Source organism: Furipterus horrens, unplaced genomic scaffold (genome assembly GCF_987537825.1).
Source record: "Furipterus horrens unplaced genomic scaffold, mFurHor1.1.pri manual_scaffold_5, whole genome shotgun sequence".
Lineage (NCBI taxonomy): Eukaryota > Metazoa > Chordata > Mammalia > Chiroptera > Furipteridae > Furipterus > Furipterus horrens.
This window is the reverse complement of record NW_028327175.1, coordinates 95,468,258-95,484,289: the sequence shown is the minus strand read 5'-3', so window position 1 is coordinate 95,484,289 and position 16,032 is coordinate 95,468,258. Positions and strand designations below refer to the sequence as shown.

Below are 16,032 nucleotides of genomic sequence, written 5' to 3'. Positions count from 1 at the left end.
CATCTCTGCACTTGTCACAGGACAGGAGGAACACTGGTGTATTATGGGCCCTCAGGAGGGCTTCTCTGCAGGCCTGACCTCTCTGACAGGTGCCAACATTGTGCTTCCCCTTCTGGAAACCTACTTTTCCCCTTTGCTCCCAAGATGCAGTTCTCTGTGAATTCTTCCCGCCCCTCTGATGGCTTCCACTATCTCCCTTATCCCTGCCCACTTCCCAGATGTTGGTGTCCCCTCAAGGTTCTGTCATGTTCTTGGGTCTCTTCCTGGGGAGTGAGGCCCCGGAGGTCTCCCTGGGGGGATCTCATCCCTTCCACAGCTGGAGCTCTCTCATTGGTGAATGATTGTAGGACTTTTCCAGTAGTCTTGATCTTATCTTTCCTTGAATGAATGAACAAATGAATGAAGCACTTAAGGACTGGAGCACGATAGGAGGTATTCCATGGGAACGTTGCAGTGCCACCATCATCAAAAGACATGTCCTTGAGGATCCGTGCTGCATGCCTAACCCTGTGCTAGTGCGATGAGCTGGGAGGAGAGGAGAGATGTGCCTCCTGCTCTCTGTGTAGAATCACAGACCTGAAACTTGAAACCAGAAATTACCGGCAACTCCTGACAATGTGGCCACTTGAACCTTTCAGCATGTTCAGGTGGGGAACTGAGGGGGACAGGCTCGGGTTGTCAGTCAGAAAAGGCTCCTTGGAAGAGGCAGTGTCTGAAAGACTTGACTATCAGGGAGGACTCCTGCTCTGGAGGCAGGGGAGAATATAGACTTGATAGGATCCTGGGGCACCACTATGACCTTAGCTCCAAGCCTCAGTTTCCACCTTTACACAGAGAAGGGGGTTGACCAGAAAGCTTCTTTTAGGTCAGGCAGCACAACTGGTGTGAAAATAGCACTCCAAACAGTGCTATAGCAAGCTGAGGCTGACGGTGCACTCTGGGTTCTCAGAGGCTGGGTAGAGCTGTTTGTGGTGCTGAACCCAAGGCCTGAGGCAGAGGGGTGGCAGATGGGTCCTGTGCATGCTTTCCCTGTGGACCTTCACTTCTTAACTCAGAGCGTGGGGTAGTGGAGGGAGAGCACAGGCTCTCGTGTCAGACACTCCACCTGTCCAAGCCCTGAAGTTCGACAGTAACCCTAGGGGCTATGAATTCCAGCTCCACCACACCCCAGCTGTGTGACTTAAGCAGGTCCTTAACTTCTCTGGGCCTCCACCTCTTTACTTATACATGTATAACCTACCCCATAGCACTATTGAGGATATGAAATGAGATGACGAATGTAAGTGTGAGGAATAGTCACTGGCACACAGCAGACATGCATCACTAACAGATGATCCCCACCACTGTCTTAGTCAGCTCAGGCTATTGTAACAAAAATACCATAGACTGAGTGGTTTATCAGCAACAAAAGTTTATTTCTCACAGTTCTGGAGGCTGGAAGTCTGAGATCATGATCAGGTTCAGGTGAGGAATGTCTTCTGGGTTGTCAGCTGCTACCTTCTTATATCTTCACATGACAGAAAGAAAGCTAGCGCTCCTGTCTCTTCTTATAAGGGTACTAGTGCCATTCATGAGAGCTCCACCCTCATGACCTAATCACCTCCCAAAGGCCCTGCCTCCTATCACCATCACACTGGGATTAGAGTTTCAACATATGAATATGGGGCAAACATTCAGTCCGTAACAAGCACAGTCCCCATGATTGCAGGGAGGCCTGGCAATGGCGAGCACTAGATTGACCTCAGCTCATTCTTTTCTGTCTGGGTATGCCCACCCTCTCTGCCAACTGTAGGATTCTCTCAAGGAGTCTAGAAAGCCCTCTGCCCACCCAGCAGTCCCCTTGTTCATGCCTTTGGCTTCCTGACCCTGATAACCCACACCCTCTCATAGACTGTAATTTGAGATGTGGAGAAATTCAATGCCCTCTCAGAGCAAGATGACAAAGAAGAGCCAGCTGAAGGGTCTCCACTGTGTGTGTGTGTCTGTGTGTGTGTGTGTGTGTGTGTGTCTGATTTTAACTTTTTAACTCTATGGACTGTAAGAGCCCTCAGGAAACGTCTGAGCAGGGACAGCGCCACTCCCAGGGCTTTTTATTCCCAGGGATCATCCTTCTTCCTTAAGTTAATTGACTGGCTTGAGTGACAGTCTTGTGACAGTCCCATCTCCAGTCTGCCCTCCATCCTGGATGTGAGAACATCACAGTGCTGCAGTATCTGGATGTGATCCTGTAAGTGCTGAGAGCCAGCGGAAGGTTTTGAGAGGTATGATGTGGTTAGACAGGTGTGGGGGAACTTTCCCCTTTGGAAGATGATCAGATGGGTGAAACTACAGGGAAAACAGTGGGGCAGGAGGCACTCTATTCTGGGGAGAGGTAATGGAGATGAGGAGTGAGGTCCCACAGACATGGAGAGAGAACAAGCTTTTGTCCTTAGAAACGATTGGTGTGGGGACCTATATTTATCGCCAGAGACCTGTGGGTTCCCCATCATCCAGTCAGTCAAGTCTGGACTCCCTGGCCTGGCATTCAAGGCCTCCACAGACTAGCCCCAGCCTGGTCTCCCACTCTTAGCGTCACACAGCAGCCAGCCTGGCCTGCTGGCAATGCCCCGCTCTGCCCTGCATGTTCATACTCCCACATCTGTTCTCAAACTGGGCCTTTAGCCTGAAACACCCTATAGTCCTTCTGCACAGATTCAGAACACCCCATCACCCAAGGCTGCCTCTAAAAACCACTTTGCACATATTCCCAGGATAAAAGTAAAACCTTCTCTTCTTTGGAATACATGTTTCCTTTACTTCTTGTAGCTGCTGTAGGTTTGTTTTTTTACTGCAACAGTCAATGACAACTTTTAAGAATAATTGTCTTCACAGTCATGTAATAAAACCAAATGTTTGGGAGAGAGGGTTTATAGAAAACAAAATTCATAAGCTACAGTGAGCAAATTCATCCTTTTTTTCTATGCCTCTAATTTTATGCATAGTGTGACCTCTCTGTCCCTCATTATTTTATCTGTAATATGGGAATGTTAATGGCAGTACCCACATCAGAGGCTTGTTGTAAGCATTAAATAATTAAATGAGATAAATACATATAAAGTGCTTAAAATAGTATCTGGCACTTGCATTAGTAATTATAATGTTCACAGTGTCATACTCTTGCCAGGCATTTTGAGAAGATAGAGGATAGGACACCCCTGTTCCCGCCACTGCTAATCCCCACCGCCCCCTCCAGGCCCCTGGCAGGCCTGGCACACCAGCTGAGTGAATGAGCAGAGAGGACAGAGCCTTTGCCTGGGATCTGCCCCTCCTCTGTCTGGACTCATTCATCTGTCAATTGGCCATTATGCTCCTGGCTAATAGGAAACAGAACTAGTTAATTAGCAAAACTGCTGGCGTGAAGAGGAGCATGTGACAGGCGATCTCTTCCCAGGTCAGAACCTTGCCCATGGTAGCTGGTCCAGCATGTATCCTGTGCTGTGTTCAACCTCAATATGTTCTTGGTCCCTCTGCAGTGGACTCTTTGGGCCTGCTTTGGTCAGCTCTGCAAGGCTTGATTTGTTCTGTCACAGGGTGGAATGCCTCCCCTGCATATTCCATGGACGTAGTGAGAAGTAAACTAGATCACAAACATGAACTTAAGAGCAGGAAATGTTAAACAAATCTAGAGCTCAGTACACACTCCCACAACTGTGTCTATAAAGTAGGGAGTTGGACAGCTGAGCTAACATCTACAGCCGGGAAGCCCAGCCAGCTAAGTCAAGGGCTGTCCTGTTTGCACATGAGTTCTCCAAGCCAAGTGCACAGGTGAACTTACACTCTTTACTCAAAGGTCTCAAAACGACAAAGGATGTTCCTTTCCCTCTCTGGGCCTCGGTTTTCTCATCTGCAAATGGGGGGTGGGTCAATTTCTCTAAGTGGCTCTGCATGGGATTTGTGAACAGTGGAGAACTCTTTAAGCATTAGAAAACATTATTGTTAGTGATATTGCCATCCAGGAAAGGCAGGATAGGAAAACCTGAGTTTGCGAAGCAGATGTAGTGGTACCAGCCCCACAAAACTAGCAAAAGAGATCATAGCCTACTTCTATTGATATCCCTAGAACTCCCAGGACAAGTCTTACCAGAAGGTTCTGAGACCTTTGTGCTTCTTCCTGAGCCTGCTACTCATACCCTATGCCTGCTCTCAAGTAAACCTTTCAGGAGGGACTGAAGAATGAGAGCAGCCAAATGATAAGGCCCCAGAGGGAGAATGCAGTGGAGGGGAGGGTGTTCTGTCCTTGGGACAGAGGAGGGAATGAAACATGTCCCTGGTGGGTATGGCCAACAGAGTAAGGAGGGCACAGTGAGGGGAAAGAGGGGCTCAGTGAGGCCTAGACTCAGTGGTTAGCTCGGCTGGAATGTTAGGAGGCAAGGAAGGGACCCTGCAGAAGGCAGTGCCCAAACTCAGCTATTTTATTGTGTGAATAACTGTCCTCATTTTTGTGTCTGGATACACGGAAGCCCCTTCTCTCACTGGCTTACCCACACAGTGTTGGAGTGCCCATGAATTTTGCTAAAGACTATGTCTTGTGTGTCAGGCATTTGTGTGGCTGTGGGCTGTGTGGGGTGACAGGCCCTGGGAGGGTGGAGTGCTGACTAGGCTGAGGAGCTGGAGACCTCAGGGCCAGGGCCAGGGCCAGGAGGTGGGAGGCCTCTGCCTTCAGGGAGAGGAGTGTGGGGAAGAGCACAAAGGCTTGAGTGAAGGGATGTGGGGTGTCTGACTCTGTGGGGGTGGGAAATGACACAGCCTCTCCTCCATCTCACCAGAGGAGCCTCCTGTCTCACCTGGATGACTTGAAGGCTGCCAGGGTTGGTGTTCAGGAACTGAATGGCACTGAGATTCGAGATTAGCAGATCAGTGGGTGCTCTGCTGGAGATGTGACCCTGAAATTCTTTTCCCTCAGTAGCTGTGGTCTGCCTTCCTTGTCCTGTACCTCTTTCAAGTGTCACAGACGCTTTTCTCCCTGCAAGAGGAGGTGTTGATTTGTGTCAGAGGCTCCCCACCTAACAGTGGTGACCATGTGTGGGCCAAAAGGAACTTCAAAGACAGAATCTCACTTAATCCTCGCCTCAAAGCTGGGGTGTCCTTTTCCTTGTTTGATAGATAAGGACCTTGAGGCTCAGTGAGTTTGGTCCTGCCTGGATTCAGACCTGTCTGTGTGAATCCAAAGCTCATGTTATGTTTTTAATATTCTGCCATCCAGTTCAAGTCCTGGCCTCCCTCTCTCAGGGCAGGGAAAGAATGAGCCAGGTGAATGGCACCCATGAGTGATGGTAATTATGCCAAGACCAGAGCTGAGCCTCCATGCAGAAGGGGCACTGTCTGAGCCAGCATGGAATGAAAAATGGAAGGTGGGGGGCCACCACGCTGGAGCTGGGCCTTTGGAGGGTCGCTTCTGGGCTTGCTCATTAAAAAAAAAAAAAAAGTTGCACAGCACCCGTTACCTCAGTGAATTCTCCCAACAGCCCTATAACACAGTTATCACTCTCATCTTGGAGAATAGGCTCGGAGAGGGGGAGAAACAGGCACCAGGTCACACAGTGACTCAGAGACAGTGCACATCTGCAGCTCCAAAATGCATGTGCTTGCCCTAAGCCCAGCTACCTTTTGGAAGAAAGCATCCTTCTTTGAAGTGCCCAGAGGGTGCAAACATCTGGCAGAAGAAGGCTGGGGACTCCTGAGCCAGGAGCAAGGACAGGACTGGGTCCAGGCCAAGTGGAAGAGAGCGCTCTGCAAGATGGATGGGGAGCATCCAAGGCAGGCTGAGCGCTGGGGCTTGTGCCTGCTGCTGCCAGGCAGTGATTGATGACAGCCGGCAGCAGCAGAAGAGCAAGGAGGCCTCCTGAGGCTGGATGCTGAGGAGAGGAGGGCAAGGAGAAGCTATGAATATTTCAGAGAGGCGGCCAGGGCTGGAGGAAGGAGAAGTGCAGGGAGGGAGACAGCAGGGTGGGCAAGGGGCAGGGGGAGGCGGCTCAGGGTCTAGGACAGCAGGGTTAAGGAAAGCCTTATCAGTTGTGGGTGGGGAGCTCAGTGAGGGAAAAGGAGGGCTGCAGAGGAGGAGTGGGCTTAGAGAGGGGCTGGGTGAGAGGGCGCAAGGAACGGGACTAAGGGACAAAGAATCAGTGCGGGGAGGGGCCTCACTCAGGAGGAGGGGGCTCAATGATGAGAGAGGGAGAACTTGGAATAGGAAATTAGAGGTGGAAGGGTTCAGTGCTCGTCTTTCTCTTTTGCAAAATATGACACCGTTAAGCCTGGGGGTCGGGGAGGGTGTGGGGGAGCTGTAAGAAAGGCTCCCCGTTGGATTCCCCAAATTCCCGCCTGACTGTCCAGGGGTCGAGACTGCAGACCCCAGAGCTGGCCGCTCCCCGCCTACCTTGGATCTTTCGAGGCGGACCAGGCCCAGGGCGCTGCGCTGGGGCGCTGCGCTGAGAAAGGGGCACAGGGAAGGCCCGCCCAGGAGCTCGGGTGCTGAGCTTCCCTGTTGCCGGCAGCGTGGCGGAGACCCCGCGGCTGCCTGAGGGAGTCGAGCCGGGCCTGGAGTACGCGCCCTTTGACGAAGACGACGGTCCGGTGGACTGCGACTGCCCGGCCGCCTGCTACCGTGGGCACCGGGGGTACAGGTCAGCGCCCTACGCGGCGGGGGTGCACTGGGCGGAGTGGGGGGCGGTCCCTCCCCCTCACTGCCGCCCCGCCCCCTCCCCGTCCCTTTTCACCTAGGACCAAGCACTGGTCCAGCAGCTCGGCGTCGCCCCCTCCCAAGAAGAAGAAAAAGAAAGGCGGCCACCGGAGGGGCCGGTGAGAGCGCCGCCTGGCGGCAGGGAGCGGGAGGGGCGCGTTGGGTCCCCCCAGGTGTCTGCAGGGACCCAACGCTGCATTTGTGAGCCTGCCTTCTCTGAGCCCCTCTGCCCTTATTAAATTTCTCCCCTTCACTGTGTTGCCCTCAACCCACTAAGCACCCCCTTCCACCAAGTCCCCTCCCTTCATTGAGTCCCCAACATTGGCAATCACCCGCTCCAGGCCCCAGAACTGGACACATTAACCCCGCCCTGTCTAGGTCCACCTGATGGGTGCCCCTCTGCCCTTCCCCAGCAGTCTTGCCCTCACTGCCACAGAGTGAGTGGCCTGGGGAGGAGGGGTTTGGCAGGGTCTCATCTGTGGTTCCCCCTCCCTTGTCCTGAATGAGACCCTGGCACCTGTCTGGGGGCCCAACTAACCCCATCCAACTGTCTGTCCTTCTTTCTCCCCTGGCCCTCAGCAAAAAGAGGAGACTAGAGTCTGAGTGCAGGTCAGTGATGAAAGCCGGCAAGAAGCAGGAGGGGCTGGGGGGGGGGGGGGGAGTCTGTGGGTGGGTGACATTCCAGGGCCATCCTCCAGAGACAGGAGGCCTGGCATCTCAGGGCCTGGACCTTGGACACCACCAGCTTTTCCCCACAGTGGCCAGGAATCCCACCATCACAGCCTCTGCACTTTGGGTTTGAAACTGTCCTCTTACAATGTCAAGGGGACTAGAAGGGTGACCAGGGGACAACACAGGCAGCTCACCGACTACCCTTAGAGATATGGCCGACCTTCTGGGCCTCCATTCACTCTGTATAACAGGCAGTCACCTCCACGGCCTGGAAACCCCTGTCTAGCTTTGCTGCCCCAGGTATCCAGCCTCCCATAGTCATTTCCAGCTGTCCCTCCACCTCCCAGGCCCCAGTTCACTGGAGCCCACCTCCCATCCCTCTGTCTGCAGCTGTGGGAGCTCCTCACCCCTGCGCAAGAAGAAGAAGAGTGTGAAGAAGCACCGCAGAGACAGGTACCCTTCCTCCCCTGGGACCTCCTCTCACTTCCATAGGGCCCAGGACCAAAGCTGTGCTGCTCAGGTGTCCCTGAGTCATCCAGGTGGGCTCAAGAGTACCCTTTTATGGCCCTACAGGTCTGATTCTGGGTCCAGGAGGAAGAGACGGCACAGGTGAGCGGTGCCCTGTGGAGGTGTGACAGGAGGATATGGAGAGGTGCTAGTGCCCCCCTGCAGAGGCCAAAGCCCAAAGGAGGTCATGATGGGAGGAGCTGTGAGGGTCCTGCCCTGTTCCACCCTTCTGCTCCAGGGACTTCTGAGAACCAGGCAGGGGACTGGGGTTGGGGGGAGGAAGATGAAGGCCAGTTGTTTGCAATCCTTACCTGCCTGCCCCATGAGTAAGCCTTGACAAGGAGACCCCCAAAATTTCCAGACTACATAGCAGATCCAGTGTCCAACAGGTGTGTTCATAGAGGTATCAGTTAAGAAGGCAGAAGCATCGTAACTCCGAACTTGCGGGAAAAGGGCATGCTAGGCAGAAGGATGCCTCAGTGGGTAGGAGATAGGGTGGATGGGCTGTGGCTAGAGGTGGGGTATCTCAGGGGCAGGTACCAGCCCCCAACAAGCCTGACTGCTATGGAGTTCACTTCCACATAGGCAGGGCTGAGAGCTAGCATGGGGCTCGAGCAGGACAGTGACCTGTTAAGGGTAGATTGGGAGAGAGGACAGGAGGAAGTGAAAGGCAGGAGCCCAGACAGAAGCAAGGGTGGAGAAAGTAGAGCACTCAGCACAGAGGGGAAAATGTGGGGTAGTCACATTCCCCATGGTTGGCACGAGAGCCTTCCAGAAGCCCTGAGGAGGGGCAGAGTCCCCAGCTCCATTCCAGCAGTGGGAATTTGCCCATGGCCATTTGCCAGGTAGGAGAGAAGCCTGAATGAATACCCCCTTCAATTACCCCATCCCCTCCCCCAGTTCTTACAGGCCAATGTTGGCCCCTTCTTGCCCCATCAGCTTGCACAGATTCTCTGTACAGCTCCCAACAGTCCTGGGAAGGACCTGTGGTTGAGCTAGGCTAGGTAGCTCCAGATGGGGAAATTGAAGCACAAAGCATGTAACATGGGTTCTAGACCCAAACTTTTGCCCCTGCCTCACCCCCCAAGCCTGCTCCCCACTTGCTCTGCTCCTGTAAGAAACACCTTCCAGTATTTATTGGCATCATTCCATTTTTGGTCAGAAGAAAGCACCTGTGTGGGACTAAAAGGACTGAACCAGAATTTGGTGGCATCAGGGGAGGGTGGGGCTGAGAGATCTATGGGACCAGGCATGGGGTGAAAGCTTAGAGGGCTAATCATAAGGCTCTCAATCCTTTTGTCAAAGGCAGGGACTGGGCTGTGAAGCCTACCCCAGAAAGCTGGGAGGGTTCCATCTGAGAAGATCTGGGGCACAGGGAACACAAATGAAGTGTGGAGGGGCCACCCTCACCCCAGTAACTCATCAGAAGGGCTTATCCCAAGACTGATGCCAGAAGATAAGGGCAAGTTACCCTCCCTTCTGGGTCTGTGGCCACTTCACCCTTTGGCACTCTCAGAGGGAGCAGCAGTTAGGGCCCAGGTCATGGTCCAGGACTTACCAGAGAAGGAACAGGCTTGGTTGGCTAAGTGGAAGAAACCCAAGCAGTGGGGTGGGATGGGCAATTCCATACCTGCCAGAAAGGCTCAGGTCAGAGAAAAGAACAAATCCCAGGTCCACACCTGGGCATAGCCCAGCTCCAGGGCTCGGTGCCCCACCCTCCTCTGCTTGGCTCAGGCTGTGCTGTCACCTAGCCTTTGCTTTCTGTAGATCTCGAAGTCCCAAGAGCAAAAGAAAAGAGAAGAACAAAGAGAGGAAGAGGTGAGCACTCTCCCACATTCTGCAGCCCCTCAGTCCCTCTTTCCTTCCCCACACAGCAAAGCTGGCCGTCTGGATCACAGAATCAGGCTCTCAGAGATGGTTCATTTTGTACCCATTGCTCAGATGAAAAAATTCAGACCCAGAGAGTAAGCCGAGAGTCCTCATGGGTCAGTGGCAGAGCTGGAACTGCCCAGGGTCTTTTCAAGCTCAGTCCTTGTAATCCCCCTGCACCTCTCCAGAGTAACAAGAGCAACAGCTGAGGGACTGGTGAGGTCTTCAGGGGCTTGGACCATCTAGAGAAAAGGGTGCCTTTTCCTAATTCCCACAAATAACCCACAGGGACTAGCTGGGTTTTGCACCAGTGTGGACAGGCTTTGAGTTATTTTTGTAGGAGTCTGGGGAAAAGGATATTGGTTAGCAGTGATTTCCATCAGGCCTTCACAGGGATCCCCCAAGGGGAGGTCAAACAGAACTAGGTACAGGCTGATTTCCCTCCCAGGCCACAGGAGTCTCCAGGCCGGAGGTCCCATCGCCACAGCAGCAGAAGTTCCCACAGCCCCTCACTCTCCTCCCAGGGCAGTGATTCCAGATCACCCAGCAGGTAGGTCCCTGGCCACTGGGAACCTCGAAGTATGTGTGATTGAGCTTTGCAGCCTGGAGGGAGGGGGCTTGCCTATTAAACATCCGCAAAGGCTGAGGAGCCGGGCTGATAGAACAGCGATCAATCAGCGGATAGTTTACCGAGGCAGTGCCAGTGCCAGCCTGGAACTGGGCTTGGCGCCCCAGACCTTGCATAGAAATCGAAGCAAGGTGAGGATTGAGGCCTGCTCTCTAAATAGAAGTGTTCCCTGTCCAGTTCGAGGGCCGGTAGCGTAGCGGCCTCTTGTAGAGGGACGTCCCACGCCAGCTTCCCCCCTCCCACTCCACCCGTGTCCTCTACCCCCAGGCAGAGCCCTAAGCACCGAGACGAAGGTCGGAGGACAGGCAGCCAGCGGTCCAGCGGGAGCCGATCGCCTTCCCTGTCCCGCGGCAGCAGCTGGGCGTCGCCCCAACAGAACGGAGGCAGTGGGCAGCGGAGCGGTGTGCGCAGGGGCCGCCCGGGCTCGGCGGAGAGCCCGCCCGATGTACGTACTCCTGGCTTTGCGGAGGGTTCCCGCGCCGCGCGGGCTGCGCCGTGCCGCCGGGACAGGGCCAATCGCTGCTGGGTGGGGGCGGTGAGTGTGTAAGCAGGCGGGGGCGCTGTCAGCCTCCATCAGTCCGCCTCTTCCCCCTCCTATCCGCCCTCCCTTGAACCGGAGCGGCCAGGAGTGCTTGGTTGTTATGCCCACCTGGCCCTAGCGTCCTGGGGTAGGGTCGGGGGTGGGGGGCCTGCAGGCTTGGGCCACCCTTGAGCTTGGCAAACTGAAGGCCAGAGGTTGACCACAGAGACACTCAGCCATTTGGGTAAGGAGCTAAGGAGGAACCAAGATCTCTTGCCTCCCTCCCCCAGGCGTATTGAGGGGGGAGGGGGCGTGGCCATTGGAACAGGACTCAAGAGACAGGACTCCCCTGGGCATCACTTGGGCCTTGATTCCTGGCTCTCTTCATCAAATTCTTTTCCTCTCTCAGAGGGCTTTCTGTCCCTCAACCCCCTCACCAGCCCCTCCCCTTCTCTCAGATTCCTTCCCCCATCTTAGTGCCCTTGCTACAACAGAGCTGCATTTCTAAAGTCCCTGCTCCAGGGAGAGTCTGCCTTTCCCAGGCACTGCCTTCCCTTGGATAGGTGTCCCAAACCTGGAGGTCCCACTTTCCATCCTGCCTAAGGCACCTCCCAGTGTACCCATTGCTCCCTGGGAGACCACAATAGCAACACCCCAAAACTGTCCCCATCCATTCTCCAGGAGGGGCCCAGATTCCCTCAGCCCCATAAGCAGGTGTCGTGATTGTAGGAGCTCACAGCTGACTGGTCTGAACCAGGGTAGGGGTTCTCCCAGGCTCCAGGGGAGGCCCATAGCCCACTTTTATTTGTTGATCTTGGTACAGGGAGAAGGGACTGCAGCATTGGCAGGGGCACTGGGTGGGCACAAGGGAGAGTGGGCAGTCTGCAGGTTCCCTCCCTCCCCCCAGACCCACAGGCTGCCCAGAAGTCTCAGCAGGGAGGGGGGAGCTGCTTCTCCCCAGATCTCAGGTCTCAGCAGCAAACATGTACATGTTGGTCAGTTCCATTTTGATTTTTGGCTGTTTTCCTTTCACTTCCTTTCTTTACTCAAATACCCTTAGTCCATGGCTTCAGCCAGGAAAGCCAAGGGCACCTGACAAAAGGCTCTTGGTCTCAAAGTTAATTTTTGTTAAAGGACATTATCTGTCTGGAAACTGCCTCACTGGACAGGGTGCCAGGCTCCTGAGCTCTGAGGGGTCTGGTCAAGCCATGTGGGGATGATCACACCAATGTCCCTGGATCTGTGGGTGACCCTGTCCCTGGGTGTGGGAGAGGGCATGCAGAGGCAGCTGCGGGCAGCCAGGACAAGGACAGGTCTGAGACATGGTGCCCAGCGTAGGCATCCTTCCACCTCCATGGGCCTGGAGCCCTAATATTCTCATGCCACATCCCTTCCCAGAGTTTACAGAGAAGCATGTTCTTTCAAGTCAGGGTGAGAAGGAGGCCCCTTCCCACTTTTGGTTCCCTCCCCAGCCTTGGACACCTAAGCAATAGCCCCCACAAGAGCCCTGGGCATGTACAGATGAAATGGCTACAGAAACGAGGGAGACCCCAGGAGCAAGCAGTCAGGGAAGGTGGCCTAGCCTCCGGCCTGGGGAGAAAGCCTCGGCAGCACCCCAGTCTTGTCTCCCTCCCAAAATGGGATTCCATTTTGACATTACCTTGAGAGTTTTCTAGGAGACAGCACTTTGTTACTACTTTCACAAAACATGGTCCCCACTCCTCTCAGTACCCTCTGGGATCTGGGCGATCAGGGACTGCTGAACATTTCCTGCCTTTCACCTGCACGCAGAGCCCCTCCTTGCCCATAAAGCCTTTGCTAAAAGTGAAATGGGGTCATAGACTTTGCCATTAAACAAAAATGTTTCTTGGGAAAAGCATTGGGGGTGGTATTCTTGGACTCTACCTTTGAAAAAAAAAAAAGAGAGACAAATGGAAAAAGAAAAGCTCACCATTTAACCCCGTCTATGTTTTTGTTTTTGTTTTTGTTTTTTTAGCCTCCCATTTGAAATGTGGTAATATTGTGATTCCATTTCTCCTTTAGTGGCAAGGGAAGAGGGTGGGGAAGTTTATGTAACTTTTCCTGTTATTTTGTTTTTCTTTGTATCCCCCCGCCCTTTTGTAATGTACAGAAATGCAAACTATCTCTCTGGGTTTTTTTCTATCTTCTCTATTGTTCTAGAATTTTGCTTTTGTACTGTGGGAGTTTCTCCTCCTAATGCAGAAATGGTTTTGGAATCTCAAGTGAACATTAATCATAGACTTATCTCTATATACTCATTTTTCCTTCGCAATCAGAATTTAAAAGGGAAGATAACTCTTAAAAACTGATTCCCATGCCAACAGCTTCTGTCACATCTGCAGCAGCAGCCATCCCCCCCCTCAACCCCTGGGCCCAGGGCACTGGTGGAGCTGCCTTAGCTTTCAAATGAACAAAAGTGGTACAAATTGTGCTATGTGTCCCTGTCTATAAGGAGCCTTGGAGAGAAGCTGGGAAGGAGACACTTGTTGCACTCACCCAGGGACCTTCCCAGAGCAGTGAGCTTCCTCTCTCTCCTCAGTTCTGTGTAGTATAAGAAGGCTGCCCAGCACCTTCCGTTCCAGGCCTCAAGTCCTCAGGAGGCCCTGGAACAGGGAACTGAAGACGCCTGAGAGAGTTTAGCTCAGCTGAGGGCTTCAAAGCCAGATACTCCCAAGCAAGAGAAAAAAAATCCATCCTGGTTCTGAAACTGAGGCCAGTGGGATGCTGGCTCTCAACATCCCAGGCCAGGGCTGAACCCCCACAAAGGGATTTCTGGGTTCGGCTGCTTACTGCTCTACGCAGCACGCAGAGATCAAACAACCAGCTCAAGTCACACAGCATTTTAGGGGTAGATCTAAAAGGAGACTCTCTCACCTCAAAACCCCCAGCCACAGCCAAGATGTGAAGCTGGTAGTCAATGGAAGCATATTCCCGGACACTGGAGCAGGAGAAGGAGAATTTGGGAGGTGGATGCTGGGGGGTCTCAGCTCATGCCTTCCCCCTGGGGACCTCTCCAGATGTTGGTGACAGGCTCCCAGCTCTCTCAACTCCCCAACACTGAGGCCTGCCCACATGAAGACCAGGGGATAGGTGAGTGTGGTATTGCATAAGTGCACCTCTATGTGACTGCAGCTTTAGCAGCTCAGGGATTCCAAAGCTCTCACTGCTCACACATGTGGAGAAAGAAATAGTGAGGGAGCCCTGAGCCCTCTCAGCTCACACCTGGAGAAAGACATAGGCACAGAGCACAAAGGGAGCTGCTCAAGGTCACATGATGTGGGATAGAAGAGCCCAGAACCCAGCACATTGGGCAGATAGGGAGTGCAGGATTTGCAGCCCCTGCCTTGGCTCCACCCGTCCCTAACACTGGAAGTGTCTGAGGGAAGCCTCACCATTTTCTGAGAGTGCCAGAGATGGTTCCTGAGCAAGATCCCCAGGCTCTCTCTGGCCTCTGCTTCTGGTTCGAATTTCATCACAAAATAGGCAGCCTAGGGTGACCGCCAGAAGAGGAGCCCACCGCACTTCCTGACCTGCTTCATCCCAGGTTCTCCTCCACACCCCCAGGAAAGACCAGTGACCATGGCTGGGGTGGGGCAGTCAGAATAGGAAGGGGCATCTTGGCATTTCTTCCAGGATGAAACCAGAAAGGAGAAGGAATGAATTTTGTTAAAATTGTACTGAAGCCAGGGGGGGGAAGAAGTAAGGTTGACTTGAGACAGGATCAGTCCTCCAAATTGAATCTGTGGTTGTCTTCCCTTTTAAATGCGAAGTTCCCCTTTCACCCCATCTGTCAACTCTGATTGGCCTTGTTTAAACAGCTTCTTTCTTTCTGGCGGGGTCCACCTTTCTCTCTATTTCCTTCTGCCTTTGTTTCTGTCTTTCTCTTTCTATCTCTGTCTCTCTCTGTCAGTCTCTCTTCTTGTGTCTCTGTCTCTTTCTCTCCATCTCTCCACTGAAATGGGCCTATCTCCCCAGGCTGCCAGCCACTCCTTCGCCCACTCTGTGGTTCTGCTTCCATCAGCTGCTTCCTGCATGCCCTCTGGAGGTTTTCTGTTGTTTAAAGAGTTAAGAAAAGCTGGGCTTTTGGAACCTGTTGGGGTGTGAGGGAAGCAAACAGTAATGGCTGGGCAGGAGCTCCCAGCCATCCCAGGGACTAGACCAAAAGCCACACTTGGCTGCCCATATGCCAGATCACAGGGGGAGCATAGCTTAGAGTCACTGTCTTTCCCCATTCTGCATTCCCAATGCGGAGACCTTCTTTTCTTTTTTATTATTGCATTCCCGTCCCTGACCACTGAGAAGGTAGGTATCCCAGCTCAGCTGTGCGCTCGCTCGCTCCCATCTCCAGATAAGCCCTGCCACTCTGCTTGGTTTGAATGTGGTTTTCTTTCTCTCTCTTTCTCTCAGTCTCGTTCTGGTTGGTTTTCTCCCTTTCCCTTTCCTTTCTTTATTTTAGTGACTACTCATTTGTAACTTGCATTTTCTCCAAATGAGCTACAAAGCTGTGTTTCCTGGTTTTGTCGTTTGGTTTTCTTGACTTTTCCCTTCAACAACTTTTCTGGTTCATTCTTCCTTCCTTTCCACTTTCCCTGCTCCTTCTTTCTCTCCACCTCAGCCCCACCTCCCAATCCCCTTCATGCCCTCTCTTTCTCATTTTGTTGTCTGAATGCATTTCTGTGTGGTTTAGCATTCCAAGTTTGTGTTCCCTTCCTGAACTCTATGCTGTGGTTGAGCCAATTTGATTTCTGTTGTCTGGAGTAACTGCTAAGCCTCTCACCCCTCACCCCTGCCAGCCCCTGGGGCCCACTTGGGCAATAAGCCTTTGTTGGTGGAAGGGCCTGTGCTGGGCCTTTCGGCTCCCAGATCCTGGAGGAAGTTCTGGCTGAGGTCAGGCCTGGGGAAACAGCCCTGTCGCCCTCTCTGGGGTCTGCCGGGCTCCTGTGGGTCCTGCGCTGGCTGCAGGTGGAGCTTTAGGGTGGGAGCCACAGGACTGTGGGGCAGCAGCTGACACCAGGGCTGAACCCTACATACAGCTCCATCTTTGGGGTGTGATGGTAGCTAACTTTGGGTGCTGGGGTGAGCTGGCCAGGACTAGACACG

At 53.3% G+C, this 16,032-nt stretch overlaps 1 protein-coding gene across 1 annotated transcript in view; it reads left to right on the top strand.

The window, feature by feature from the left end:
- SRRM3 (serine/arginine repetitive matrix 3) overlaps positions 1-16,032 on the top strand; it is a 32,307-nt gene that overhangs the window by 6,967 nt on the left and 9,308 nt on the right. Inside the window, exons 3-10 of the mRNA XM_090276854.1 lie at positions 6,531-6,659; positions 6,757-6,834; positions 7,295-7,324; positions 7,778-7,840; positions 7,961-7,996; positions 9,662-9,712; positions 10,212-10,313; positions 10,659-10,836. Of these exons, the coding sequence (XP_090132980.1) occupies positions 6,531-6,659; positions 6,757-6,834; positions 7,295-7,324; positions 7,778-7,840; positions 7,961-7,996; positions 9,662-9,712; positions 10,212-10,313; positions 10,659-10,836 (667 nt within the window). The remainder of the gene's footprint in view (positions 1-6,530; positions 6,660-6,756; positions 6,835-7,294; positions 7,325-7,777; positions 7,841-7,960; positions 7,997-9,661; positions 9,713-10,211; positions 10,314-10,658; positions 10,837-16,032) is intronic.